The sequence below is a fragment of the Vicia villosa genome, linkage group LG5, assembly GCF_029867415.1.
Source record: "Vicia villosa cultivar HV-30 ecotype Madison, WI linkage group LG5, Vvil1.0, whole genome shotgun sequence".
Classification (NCBI taxonomy): Eukaryota; Viridiplantae; Streptophyta; class Magnoliopsida; order Fabales; family Fabaceae; genus Vicia; species Vicia villosa.
This window is the reverse complement of record NC_081184.1, coordinates 109,929,060-109,944,045: the sequence shown is the minus strand read 5'-3', so window position 1 is coordinate 109,944,045 and position 14,986 is coordinate 109,929,060. Positions and strand designations below refer to the sequence as shown.

At 36.0% G+C, this 14,986-nt stretch overlaps 1 protein-coding gene across 1 annotated transcript; it reads left to right on the top strand.

Annotated features, from left to right (window-relative positions):
- Positions 1 to 243: 243 nt before the first annotated feature.
- On the top strand, positions 244 to 4,581 carry LOC131601995 (3-oxoacyl-[acyl-carrier-protein] synthase, mitochondrial-like). Its single transcript, XM_058873938.1, has 15 exons — positions 244 to 532; positions 1,007 to 1,181; positions 1,328 to 1,557; positions 1,763 to 1,870; positions 1,963 to 2,034; positions 2,261 to 2,347; positions 2,466 to 2,617; positions 2,725 to 2,805; positions 2,938 to 2,971; positions 3,073 to 3,139; positions 3,227 to 3,303; positions 3,664 to 3,724; positions 3,848 to 3,930; positions 4,117 to 4,188; positions 4,332 to 4,581. Exons 2-15 carry the CDS (start codon positions 1,058 to 1,060, stop codon positions 4,500 to 4,502), a joined length of 1,419 nt encoding a protein of 472 aa, XP_058729921.1. The 5' UTR covers positions 244 to 532; positions 1,007 to 1,057; the 3' UTR covers positions 4,503 to 4,581.
- Positions 4,582 to 14,986: the final 10,405 nt, after the last annotated feature.

Here is a 14,986-nt window from a genome sequence, read left to right as displayed (position 1 = left end):
TGATTTATATTCTCAAGTGAGTAAAATATTTCCACAAATAATTATACAAATAAAATTAATATCGTATAAATTCTAATCTAATAATTTTTATTTTATTTTTATTTAAAAAACATAAATTTAAAATGTTAAATATACATAAAGAAATAGATTTTAAAAATTACTTTTTTAAGTCTATAAAAAATGCGAGTTGTACCTAGATAAATTTAATGAGTTATGAATTTCTATCAAATTTTTGATGAACTAGAACACAAACTCAAACTCGACCAACCCGAAAAAATTTTAACAAGTCAAATTTCATTTGATAAAAAAGTTTATGATTGAGCTGGAACAATTCTTAATGGCTCAGACAAGTTAGACTTGAATAGACTCATTTTCAGAACGTTCCCGCTAGAAGAACGGTAGAGAATCCTCGTCTATCGTTCGTGTTTGCATTTCGCTGCGTCTCTCTCGTTCGTGGCTAGCAAGTGGGTTTCGCTGCGTCTCTCTCTGGCTAGCGGCTGCGTTTCGACTGCGTCTCTCTCGTTTGTAACAGGTTTGCGACTGCGTCTCCCTCTCTTTCGTTTGTAACAGGTTTTGCAGTGATTGTTGATGTTTGTTTTGACTGTGATTGTTTCTGTGTTGTGATTTCGTTGAGATTTAGGGAAGCAATTTGTTACATGAAAATGAATAAGAGAGAGATTTAGGGAAGCAATTGTAGCCGTGAGCTTAACTGTGATTGTTTATGTGTTTTTTTAACAGCATATTACCTAGTTGGAGTTGTGGTGTTGAATGTAATTACTTAGTGAGAGTCTCTACTTGGTTATTGAGTTTTTACCCCCATTTTATTTTAAAAAAATTAATAGAATTTGTATATCAGCTTCAGTTCATGACCTCTCTTTCTTATTTTTTATTTTGTTTTTATGCTTTATTTCTTCAATTGTTGTTACGATTTATTATTATTATTATTGTTGTTTCAGATTTGGATTTTGGTAATTTACTCTGTGAATGTGATTTTGGATTTTGGTAGGAATTCCTTGCTTCCTGTATTGAAGTGTGGTTCCACTGACGGTGGTTCACGATGGCAATGCGCTCAACTTCACGGAGAGTTTTCAATTCCGTTTACCGATACATTTCATCTTCCACCGATGCTAAACCTTTTCCACCTCCTCCCGTTGTTTCTTCCCGAAGAGTAGTTGTCACTGGTAACTCTCCTTCACTTTCATTTCTTCTTCTTTTATCCACGCATCCATACAATCTGTATATATATCTGCTTCTCTTCAATTTTACAGTACTAAAATGTTTCAAAATCGTGTACTTGTTGTGATATTTCGCGGTGTTTGAATTGTAGGTTTGGGTATGGGGACACCTCTTGGCTGTGGAGTGGATAAAACGTGGAAGCAATTGATTGATGGAAAATGTGGGATAAGGGCATTGCGTTTGGAGGATCTCAAGATGACTAGTTTTGACTCGGAAACTCAGTTGACTACATTTGATCAATTGACTTCCAAAGTTGCTGCTGTTGTTCCAACCGGAACCAACCTGGGCGAATTCAATGAGGAAATTTGGCTTAATTCTAAGGTATATCAATATATGTATGTAGAATAGAATTATAAATCATCACTATGTTTTGATAAAGGAAAAGGAATCTGAATGTGTACTGCCAAAAGGAAAAGACGATAGAGTTATTTGGTATTGCTTTGGTTTTACTTTTACTTATACATGCTGCATTTGAAGAACTATTATGCTTATAGATGTCATTGTAGTATTGTGACATTTCCCTTAGGAACATCGATCAATGACAAGGTTTGTAGCATATGCACTATGTGCTGCGGATGAAGCTCTTAGAGATTCTAATTGGTTTCCCACTGAGCAGGAACACAAGGAAAGAACGGTATGCTATTTTTAATATGGTTCATTATAATTTACAACTAATTTTTGACAATTCCCTTGCATTGATTGTATTTTAACTTCAAAAGTAATCAGGGGGTGTCTATTGGTGGGGGAATTGGAAGCGTTAGTGACATGTTAGACTCTGCACAACTGATATGTGAGAAGGTCAGTTTGTTGAAAGTCACTACTGATTCTGAAATACTTTGATGATCTTTCCTCATTCAACTGATATGTGAGAAGGTCAGTTTGTTGAAAGTCACTACTGATTCTGAAATACTTCGATGATCTTTTCTCATTCAACTTTTTCTCCAAGTGCTTTAATTATGATTGAATAAATGATTTGTTAATTTAAACGTTAGTATTTGATTTTTACCTTTTCTCCTGCATGCAGCGTGTTCGTCGACTTAGTCCATTTTTTATCCCACGGATATTGATCAACATGGCATCAGGTCATGTTAGCATGAAATATGGGTTCCAGGTGAAGAACTAAAGCTGATTGTTGTTTTTGTTGCAGAGCTATTCACATATTTTTCTATGCTGACCTTTGTGATCATTATTGATCATGAGTTGAACTTTTTTCCTATTCCTGAATACAGGGGCCAAATCATGCTGCGGTCACTGCTTGTGCTACTGGGTCACATTCTATTGGCGATGCACTGAGAATGATTCAATTTGGTGATGCAGATGTTATGGTGACTGGAGGGACTGAGTCGAGCATTGATGCATTATCAATTGCAGGATTCTGCAGGTAAATTATAGCCAACATCCTGTGTTTTATGTTAGTGCCAACCACCATATTAGTTCCATGTCCTTTGTTCATCTGATGCTTTAAAACCTCATATTGGAAACTTGCAGGTCTCGAGCCTTGACTACAAAGTATAACTCACTGCCACAGGAAGCATCACGGCCATTTGATAGTGGTCGAGATGGGTTTGTGTGAGTATAGAAACAGTGCAGATTCGTTTCTTATTACAATAATCCATTTGTTTTGCTTAGTTTTCATTTTCTGACTTCAAATTATTGGTTTGTTTGTCATGCTGCTTATATCCAAGTTGTGTTCTTACTCAGGATAGGAGAAGGTTCTGGAGTCTTGGTCTTGGAGGTTACTTAAAAAACATATTGTGTATTTAACCCTCCAATTCCTCTTCACTTCTTTGTTTATAGTCTGATCTTTCTTGTTTATTTGTTTCCCCTATTATTTAGGAACTTGAGCATGCTAAAAATCGAGGAGCCAAAATCTACGCAGAGATTCGTGGCTATGGGATGTCAGGTAATTTGTTGCAGGATATGCAAAATTTTCTCCCTAATCTTAGTTTTATATGAGACTTTGATTTTGTTTCATTTGGATTTTGATTAGGGGATGCTTATCACATTACTCAACCTCCCAGTGATGGGAGAGGTGCCATTCTGGCCATGACTCGTGCTTTAAAACAGGTTTCTTTCATCATCTTATGTTGCTTTGTATCTTCTATACAACAATAGAGGTTGTGTTTGCTAAGCAGCCAACTTTTCATGTATGCATGTTGTGTTTGCTAAAATTTAGCCATAAATAGTACTGGTTAGATATTAGGAAAGTTTGAGAGTGAATGAAATTATCATGCGAAGGAGTTTATATTTAAATGCTTTTGGCGATTATTGTTTGAGGGCCCTCCAGATGTCTATTTAGGAGACATTAAGTCTTAATGATATTAAACTCTTATTCCATATTGTATTATTGTTGTTTTTTCTCTATATTTATGACATAGCCAGTCTCAAAATCTTCATTTTAAATGATTTCATTTTCATAAATTTCAGTCAGGTCTTCATCCTTCTGATGTAGATTACATAAACGCGCATGCTACATCTACCCATTTGGGCAAGTGAAGCAGATCCTTACTGGTTCCAGCAATTTAAGTTTGAATTTTATTATGTTTAAATACTTCATCAGTGGATGATTATGCTTACATCATAAAGTATCTCACCAGAATTCTTTTTACAGGTGATGCAATCGAAGCTAATGCTATCAAAACCGTATTCTCTGACCATGCTAGCTCATCTGCTTTAGCCTTCTCCTCCACCAAGGTAAGGATGGTTGCAAGCTGCAAGACTAACAAGTTATATGCTTATCTGTACTGACCCCCGCTTAGATGAAAGTTCTCATGTATGGGAATTGAGATGCCATTAATGTTCAAAAGAAAAATTAGGATTGGGTAAACATTGACAAATTGAATCAAGTCCATGACTTTTTCCCAATTTCTCTGGTTTCAGGGGGCTATTGGTCATCTCTTAGGTGCTGCTGGAGCGGTTGAAGCAATTTTTTCTGTTTTAGCAATACAACATGTAAGCAACTTTTTGGCATTTTGTGTATTTGCATCATAGAAGTCGTGGGGTTGGACTTTGGACACACCGTGAATTTGTGCTTAATCTATAGCTAGACCCTGTATGGTTAATCAAATAGTGTGGTTCTTTTGTTCTTATCACAGGGAATTGCTCCATTAACTCTTAATTTAACAAAGCCGGATTCTGTATTTGGTGATGGTTTCATGCCGTTGACTGCTTCAAAGAAGATGCCGATTAGAGTAGCTATGTCAAACTCTTTTGGTTTTGGAGGAACAAATGCCTCCCTACTTTTTGCCTACTCCGGATCAGACTAATTTATTCTACTGACGTTATTCTACAAGAGTTGTAACCGTCTTATTTTTATTCTAATTGCACCGTGGGAGCATTTGGCCATGATTATGATTCAAGTCTAAGTAGATAGGATGGTTGAGTTGAAGTAGACAAAAAATTTGTCTCGTAGTTTTACTCTGATTGATTTGAAAAAAAATATAAACCATTATTTTGATCTAACTGAATTTGTGAATTCTTATTATGAAAAGCAAGTTAAAACTTAGTTAGGTTTGAGTATATATAAAGTGGATTTAACTGTACTGACTTAGCACAATTAGTTATATCAGTTATTCGACTAAATGAAGCTTAGTTATGATTGCTCTAATATATTTAAGGATCAGTTAGTTATCTCAATTATTAAACTTGAATGAGATGACTTATCTTGTGTTGGAAATTCATCAAAACCTATGATGAATTTCTATTAATTTTGATGAACAAGATTGTTATCACCACACGATAACAATGAAAAGAAAAAAGAAATTTAAAGAAGAAAAAAGTTAGGGTTTCTGCAGAGTAATTCTCTGTCCACAAACTGTGGAAGACTTTGTGATTCATTTGGAACTGCAAATTTTGTGAATAAAACCTTTTTGACTTGATTACAGAATAATAAGGGTCACTCCCTATTTATAGATTTAGGTTAGCTTGCTCCCCAAGCCAAAAGTCTAAAACTATAAAAGTCCAAAATACCTATTTTAGAACTAAATTAAATCTAATCTATTTTAAATCTATCTATATCTAAAACAAATATGTGTGTAACAAACTGTTTCCACACTTCTAAACAAAACAAATCTTTTTGACACTCCCTTGTCTCTGTCGAACAAACTGCTCCGACACAAGGAATTACACTTTCCACACACCACCTAATTCATTGTGTCTAAGCTATCTATATTCATCACAACTCTTAGTCTTCTGAATATTTCGACCTGCACTCCCTTCGTCATGATGTCTGCAATATGATTCTCAGTTCTACAGTGTTCCAATTCATCTTCCCATCTACTACTTGCTCTCGAAGATAATTGAACCTCATTTCGATGTGCTTGCTTCAACCATGCGCTATTAGGTTCTTTGCAAGGTTGATAGTTGACATGCTGTCAATCTTCATGGTAATTGCTCCATGATCTTACCTGTTATTTCTTCGACCAAGTTCACCTTCCATGTTGCTTGACATGCACAAAGAGAAGCTGCTATGTACTCTACTTCACACAATAATAATGCCACTAGTGATTCCTTTCTCTAACTCCAAGCAACTGGTGCACCACCTAGCATAAACACATACCAGCTGTGGATTTTCGACCCTCAACATCACTACACCAACTCAAATAAGTGTATCCCACTAACTTGCATTATTTTCCTTTATCAGCTGCAGAAAATAAAATGCCATAGTTGAGCGTTCCTTTGAGATACCTCAATATCCTCTTCGCCGCTGCTAGGTTTGATACATTTGGCTTCTGCATGAATCTACTTACCATATCTACATTGTATGCTAAGTCAAGCCTTGTGTGATAAAGGTATCTCAATGACCCAATAAGTCTTCTGTACTGGGTTGGGTCGACATCATCTTCATCTGCATCTTTCGACAGTTGCAGTCTTGGTTCTGCAGGCGTCGAAGTCGAGTTGCATCTTCAATCTCAAATCTCTTTAGAATTTCACTTGCATATCTTCTTTGATGCATCATCAAGCCTCTACTACTCTTGTAGAATTTGATGCCAAGAAAGTATGAAATGTCGCCCAGATCTGACATTTCGAATTATTTGATGAGACCACCTTTGAAGTCTTTGATCTCTTTCTTGCCGCTACCTGTTATTAACAAGTCATCGACATAGAGACATAGTATAAGCAATTCATTCTTGCTTCTTCTTACATATACCCATGTTCAGTTGTGCACTTCACAAATTCCTTCTCCCTTAGAAAACCGTCGATCTTCTTATTCTAAGCTCTCGTAGCTTGTTTTAATCCATACAGGGCTTTATGAAGCTTGTACACCTTTCTCTCTTCGCCATGTTTCACAAACTCAACTGGTTGTGCAACATAGACTTCTTCGTCTAAGGGTCCATTTGGGAATTCACACTTCACGTCCATCTGACATATGTGCCAACTGTTTATTTCTACTAGACCAATAACCAACCTGATTGTTTCGATCCTGGAAATAGGTGCAAAAACTTCATCGAAGTCGATTCCTTCCTTCTAAATAAATCCTTTTGTAACACCCCTTTTCTAACCCCAAATATTACTATATAATAACAGAGTAATGTAACATGCCTTTAACCAAATGGTGCCACATTTCATTTTCACGACAAATGAAAACCAACATAAAGCATACATAACATGCATCTGATCAAAATTATAACACATATTAAACTTCATGTTTCTCAAAATATGCATATCGCAATGGAATATTTATTCTCCAGACAATTTCAATGATTATATCACATACTATAATCATCTACCACTTAATGACCATATCACCAATACGTCATATGAATTCAAACATAGGCACCCATGCCACTTAACATAATATATCCAAATAAAAGGTTAGCTAAGAGAATATTTAACAATATTTCAAAACAACAAACATGAGTTCAAATACCCTCGTGTTACATAACCAGAGCATCGACTCACTATCTAATAAAATAAATAATCGAACAAGCTCCCCGGCTAATCCTCATGCAAGCACAACTACTCGTTCGAACCTGCGCGATGTCGCATAGAACATCATTCAAATAGAAGGGTGAGAATTCACATCATTATAAATATATATAATATAAACAATAAATATAGCATACAAACAATCCAACAATTCATCTCGCTTCATAATCAAATGTGTTCTACCATTATTGCACATAGCACAATCATTGTTAATTTCCACCAAATAACAATTACCAAATATCACATAAGCACACATTAATTCAAACATCAAATAGAAACCAATGTGACTCCAATGCAATTAATGCGACTAATACATGTGGTACCAATGTGAACATCAAGCTCACTCGCTCCCGATTCCATATTCAAGAACCAGAGCCACGCTTCCGATCTGGACAAGACCAAAGCCCTCAAATATGAACATATAGTCCACCGCTTCCGATCCACATAGGAACAAAGTCACGCTTCTATTTTCACACAAGGATCAAAGCAACCAAACCGGAGTATCATCTCCCCATAAATGCATGTGCAACAAGACTCACAATATATGCAATTAAGATTATCACACAGGCCGACCCATGAGTCTTTACAAAATCTGTCAAAAATTGGATAACTTGCGAGTCCACTCAGGCCGACCCATGAGTTGACGCATACCCTACAACGGTCGACTCAAACTCTACAGCGGTCGATCGCTCGCTGGAATACCCAGATTCTCGCCTTTGCAGGTCTGCTCAGACCGGCCCTGCCTTCTATAATGGTCGACTCATGCTGCGTAAAAACCCAAAAATCACCATTTCTCTTCCCTATTCCCCTCATCATTAACCCATATACAATTTATACATCAATTGACAATAAATATCTCATCAATTTATCAAACAACATCCATTTACTACCATTTAACATGATTCAAAACAATCATTTCATGGATTCTACACAAAACCTAACATAGAAATTATGAGAAAGTGAGATGAAGAATCCTAAACATACAAACTACCCATTGCATACCATACATACTCATAATAATAAGGATTTCCCCCTCATATATTGAAGATTCCTCTTCTTCTAGGTTTTCTTTCTATTTTCTCTTTTCTCCCCTCCTCTTGTTCTTTCTCTTCTCTTTCTCCAAAATGAGAGTTATGAGACTACCTTAGTCTCTCTACCCTTACTATCTTTCTTAGCAAATGGACTTAGTCTTTCTCACACCCCCTTATTTCTATTACTTCTAATAATTAGGCCCAATAGTTATTCATTCATTATTCTATCAATAATTTAAATAACCTAATTAACAAAATAACACACAATTAAATAATTATCACACCAAGTAATAATTAAATAAATAAATAATAAAAATTGGGATGTTACACCTTTCGCCACGAGCCTTGCTTTGTGTCGAGTTATTTCCCCTTTGGGATTCATCTTCACTTTGTATACCTACTTGACATCAATTGCCCTTTTGCCTTAAGGCAATTAGATAAGTGACCAAGTATTGTTGTCTTCGATGGATTTTACTTCCTCATTCATAGCTTTCACCCACTTCGAATCCTTCAATGCCTCAGCTGCATTGACAAGTTCGACATCTGTGTAGAAAGCGTAATGTACTAGCTCACCTTCATCATTGACCATATCATCTGATGTAATCACACAATCTTGCAACCTTGCAGACATCTGTCTTGTTCTCTGAGGTCTGCTTGTACTCGGTTGATCTCTAACCTCCTCTAGAACTTCTCTTTTGACTTGAGTTTCTGGTTCTTTGAGTAAGATTCCTACTGAATATTTCTTGACATTTTCAATCCAATCCCATTCTTTAAGCTCATCTATGATCACCTCCCTACTGATCACTACTTTCTTATTCACTGGGTCGAACAACTTGTAACCTCCAGTCGAATGATATCCTATCACGATCATCTGACTCAACTTGTCATCAAGTTTTCTTCTCAACTGATCTGGAACATGTGTAAGTGCTATATATCCAAATACTTTCAAATGACTCAAGCTAGGCTTCACACCATACCAACATTCTTCTGGAGTAATTCCTTCTAGCTTCTTCGTCGGACATCTATTCAGAATATATGTTGCGGTCGACACAGCTTCACCTTAAAACTCTTTAGGTAAATTCTTGCCTTTCAACACACTTCTCACCATATTCATGATGGTTTGATTCTTCTTTTCTGCAGTTCCATTTTGCTGTGGAGTGTAGGGTGGCACCACCTCGTGCACAATCCCTTCTTTCTCACATAATATGTTGAAGTCTTTCGACACATATTCTCCACTACCATCAGTTCTCAGAACCTTGAGCTTTCGCCCACTTTGTCTTTTTACCATCGATTTAAACTTGACAAATACCTCAATCACTTCACTTTTCGTCTTGATCAGGTAAGTCTACGGTTTTCGAATGAAATCATCTATGAATGTAACAAAGTATTTGTTACCTCCATTCGAGTCCACCTGGATAGGACCATATACATCAGAGTATATGATTTCGAGAATAGCCTTCGACTTACATCCTGCATCCTTGCTGAAGCTATTCTTGTGCTGCTTCACCTGCACAAATTACTCACATACCTCATTTGGAATGTTAATTTTTGGCAGTCCTAAAACCATATTCTTTCTTTTCAAGTTTATGATGTCTTTGAAGTTGAGATGACCTAGTCGATAGTGCCACATCCATTAATCTCTTCTAGCTGCAGTCGAAAGGCACTTGTGCTCCATCACATCGAGTTCGATCTTGAAGGTTCTATTTTAAGACATAGTAGCCTTCAAGATTAACCTTCCACATGCATCGATGACTCTCATCATCTTGTCTTCGATTAAAACTTTGTAGTTCTTTTCGACCAACTACCCAATGCTGAGCAAGTTGCTCTTCATGCCTGGTATGTACAACACATTGGAAATTACTGACCTTTTTCCATATTTATTCATAATTGGAACGTCTCCAATACCTTCAGCTGCTAGAGTATTGTGATATATGAATTTCACCATGTTCTTCATTGAGGGCTTTATGTTGACAAACCAGTCTTTCCTTCCAGACATGTGTGATGAGCATCTTGAATCCAAGTACCATTGGTCCTTGAATTTTTCTTCATCTTTTGTTGTGACCTTTCTTCTTCTTCTTCTTCTTCTTCTTCTTCTTCTTCTTCTTCTCCTGTTTCTTCTTCTTCTTTTTCTTCTTCTTCTTATTATTATTATTATTCTTGTTGTTGTTTTGCAAACTTTGCATCACTTTCTCGATCATTATTCTTTTCTGGACACTTTTTAGAATAGTGACCATACTTCTGACAATTGAAACACTGAATGTGACTCTTTTCAAGCTTTCGATCACCACCTTTTCCTCTACCTACAGCACCACCTCTTTAGTTGCTTTGGTATGAATATTTTCTCTGATTCGACCAGCTTCCTTCTTACTCACTTCGACCATTCAAATTGTTGTTCCCACCTATACCTTTATTTCCATTCCAACTTCCTTTGCCTTTCTTTTCGTTTGTCGACTGAGCTTGCAAAGCCACATCACTCTTCGACTTACCTGCAGCTCTTTCAACCATTCGTTGTTCATGAGATTCAAGCGTCCGTTGAAGCTCTTCTTTTGTCAATTTCGACAAATCCTTTGAATCTTCTATGGCTACCATCACGTGGTCGAACCTAGGGGCCAAAAACCTTAAGATCTTCAAAACAACAGCTCTTGTTATTAGCGCTTCTCCACATATCTTGATTTGATTCACTAGTTTCATAACCCTCGTGAAGAAATCAATTATGTTTTCGCTATCTTCCATCTGAAGCAATTCATACATTCTTTTGTAATTTTGTAACCTCACCTCTTTCACCTTCTCCGCGCCTCCAAAGGATTTTTCAAGAATCTCCCAAGCTTCTTTTACAGATTCTGAATCACTCACTTTTTCAAAATTGTTTGGACTCAGACATTGATGAATTATAAAGAGTGCTTTATAACTTTTCTTCTCCAATTCTTCGTGTTCTTCCTTTTCTCCTTTTCTTCTTCTGAAGCGTCTTCTCTAAGCTCTTTTACTCCATCCTTTACGAGATCCCAAAGACCTTGACACATGAATAGAACCTTCATCTATTTGCACTAATTCTCATAATTATCTACTTTAAGAATTGTAAGGCTTGCTGGATAATTTCCATTTTCGTAATTCATCGCCATCATAGTTTCTTCTTCTTCCCTTGATCGATAAACGGGAGCTCTGATACCAGATGTTGGAAATCCACCAAAATCTATGATGAATTTCTATCAATCTTGGAACTCTCTGCCCATAAAATATGGAAAACTTTGTTATTCACTTGCAACTCCAAATTTTGTGATTACAATCTTTTTGACTTGATTACAAAATAATAAGGGTTACTCCCTATTTATATATGGATTAAATATGTTTGTGGTCCCTATAAATTACCCAAAATCAAGTTTTAGTCCTTATAAAAATTTACTTCAAAGAATGGTCCTCCTAAAATTTTCCGTCCACATTTTTAGTCCTTACCGTCTATTTGCTTTAACGGAAGCTGATGTGGCACGCCACGTCACTTAAAGTCAAACTGCATAGAAACACATTAAATTGTGGGGGTTTCAAACCTCCTTAAAACCCATTTGAAAAATGAAAAATTTTCAGATATCAAACAACAACTTGTCACCCTGTGTTCCAGAGGGCGCATAAAGAAGCCTTCGAGAGCTTCGTAGATGATATTCACTTTTGGGGGTTCCTTAAACAAGTTCATTAACAATCACCTTCTCAACCTCACTCAAAATTTGAGAAGCTTTATGTTGCTGTTAAACTGTTTGATAGAATGCTAGAGAAAGATAATATCTCTTCATGCAGGAAGGGTGCATGGGCCTTTGATAAGGAATATTATGTCACCATACATGAAACTTACAATAGCACTCCCATGATCACATTATAGAGAAACATTAAAATATTAAATCATCATCAAGGTCTTTTTTATGGATACAATAACAGTGCAGTACAATAGAAGATTGGTTAAACTAAATATGATTAATTAAAAGTTATTATAAATATCATCGTAGAAACTATATTACCTGAACTCATATTAAACTGAACTTTCATGTCATTATGTGGCTGCTTCATAAAGAGATAACTAGAAGAATGCTCAAGTATCATAAAACACACGCAATCCGTCTTTTTCTTCTTTTCAGTATCTTCTAATTTGTTGTTCCTATGATTTTGAATCACATCACTTTGATCTTCATTATTAGCTTTGTGAGCCCTTGTATCTATATCCTACTAATGATGCCTTTCTAATGATAATAGAGAAACGGAAGTCCATAGTTGTATTTATCTAAAAGACTGAGAAGAATTGATTTTTAAAAAGATTATTAAGCAAGAAGCAAGTTTTTAAAATTGGAAGATTGAAAGATTTTACAAAGGAGACAAGAGATATTTAAGATCACATATTGCTGATGAAGCTCTTAGAGATTCTAATTGGTTTCCCACTTAGCAGGAACACAAGGAAAGAACGGTATGCTATTTTTAATATGGTTCGTTATAATTTACAGCTAATTTTTGACAATTACCTTCACTACGCTAAATTTAAGTTTTAGCAGCACACCTACTAAAGCGCTTCTAGTAAAAAGCGCTGTTATAGGTTGCACTAAAAACAAAATAAAAAAACACGCTAAAAAAGCGCTCTTAAAGGGGGGGGGGGGGGGTAATGAAAGCGCTTTTCAAAAGCGCTCTTATAGGGGGGCTATGAAAGCGCTTTCTAAAAGCGCTCTTAAAGGGGGGGGGGTATGACAGCGCTTTTCAAAAGCGCTCTTATAGGGGTCTTATAGTGGGGGATATGAAAGCGCTTTTGAAAGCGCTCTTAAAGGGGGGGGGGGGGGGGGGGGTTACAAAAGCGCTTTTTAAGAGAAAGCGCTGGCATAGGTGGCCCTTCTAAAGCGCTTTTCAGAAGCGCCCTCGTAGGTGTTTTAAAATAAAACAAATTAAACTTGCCCCAATTAATTTCAGAAGCGCTTCTCAGTATCTTTCTCTTCTTCTCCTCGCGAACAAACACCCAGAATCCCTAAATCTCAGATTCTTCCCTAAATCAATTTCAGTTCCTCCGTCCTCCGTCTCCGCCGCCGTTTCCGCCTCCGTCTCCGCCTCCGTTCGCCGTTTCCGCCTCCGTCCGTTCTCCGTTCTCCCTCCGTTCTCCGTTCTCCCTGCATCCCTTTAGGTAATTTCTAAGTTTTTGAATATGCTGTATGTGGGTTGCTATATGTTCTTATTCATACTGCTATATGTTTTTGAATATGCTTATGAGAATTTGTTTGGAATTTTATATGGAACATTTAGAATCTTTAGAACTGACATTTAGAACAACACTGACATTTGGAACAACACTGAGTTTTGGTGGAAAGATTGAGGAAATTCTGAAATTCTGGGGAGTTTCATAGTTATGGTGAATTGATGAAATTGGATGATCATGTTTTGTGTTGTTGTTTGGATAATCATGGTAGAATTATGATTTAGTAAATCTTACATGTATGATTATGAGTTTTGAATCTTCCTTATTAGTTTTATGAGAGTTTAGGTGGTTTGAGTTGTGACATAAAACTAAGATTCAATGATGAATTGGAGTAAAATTAGAAGATGGAAATATGGTGTTTTGATAGTTAAAACATGTGTATAACTTGTTCCATGAATGGTGATAGATCAAAATTAGGAAATAATTAGGGGTCATTCTTATGCCATAATATTGGCGTAGCTTTTTGTTTGTTGGTTGTTGTGGTTTGTTGAATTGGAGTAAAATTAGAAGATGGAAATGTGGTTGTTGTATCATTAAAAAAAACCACTTTTAATGATACAAAGAAATTTATAAAAAAAACAAAAGCTATAACAAACTGTTGCTATAGTAATAGAAATTAAGAGTTGCATTTTAAACTTTTTGCTTCTATAGAGAAATAACACCCTCTTATTTTCCAAAAATACTTGAATTCATCCTTTTAAAATGTTAAAACTTGACACTTTTTGTTTTCTTTAAAAATGAATAATTTTATTGCATGCACTTTAGTTCATTTTAATAAAAAATATGTATACATGTGTTTCTCTATTTTTTTTTTTGGTTACATGTGTTTCTCTATTTTTATTTATAATATAAGGAACATGTGTTTCTCTATTTTTTAGTTCAAATTTGCTTTCATAAAAAATGTTTGAATTTTAATATAAAAAGAAATTTCACTTTTTAAATTTATAGTTTGTTATAGTTTGTTATTTTCTTCTTTTTAAATTTTAATATCAATTTAGTGTCTCTCAACCAATTTTTTGGTTTGTGGACTTATATTACCTTGAAATAAGGTAATGTCTTCTTTAAGAAATCAGGTATTCTGATTAGGTATTCTATTATGATGATAGCTATTTATTATCTTGACAGAATTCCTTAGTACCTGATAGAGAAACCAAGAAGCATTTGTTTAGCTTAATTAAGTCATGGATAAGACATGGATGAGATCAAACCGATTGTCGAAAGAGTACGAGAAAGGGGTATGGGAATTCGTTGAGTTTGCGGTTAAGCACTCCGAAGACCCGCTTCGAATGCCGTGTCCTTGCTTGGGTTGCTGTTATGGGGATAAGGTTGACGGGAAACAGTTGGGATCCCATTTACTACGGTTTGGAATTGATAGAAGTTATACATGTTGGACAATGCATGGTGAGAAAAGTAACGGGAATGCTGGGTCGAGTTGTAATAGGAAGTATGCTTCAAACGACGATTGCACAGACACATACGATTGCGATCGAGTCGAAGAGATTGCAGAAGCGCTTGAAGAAGATCTTGCGGATTGTCCCAAAATGTTTGAGAGGTTGGTAAGCGATGCAGAGAAACC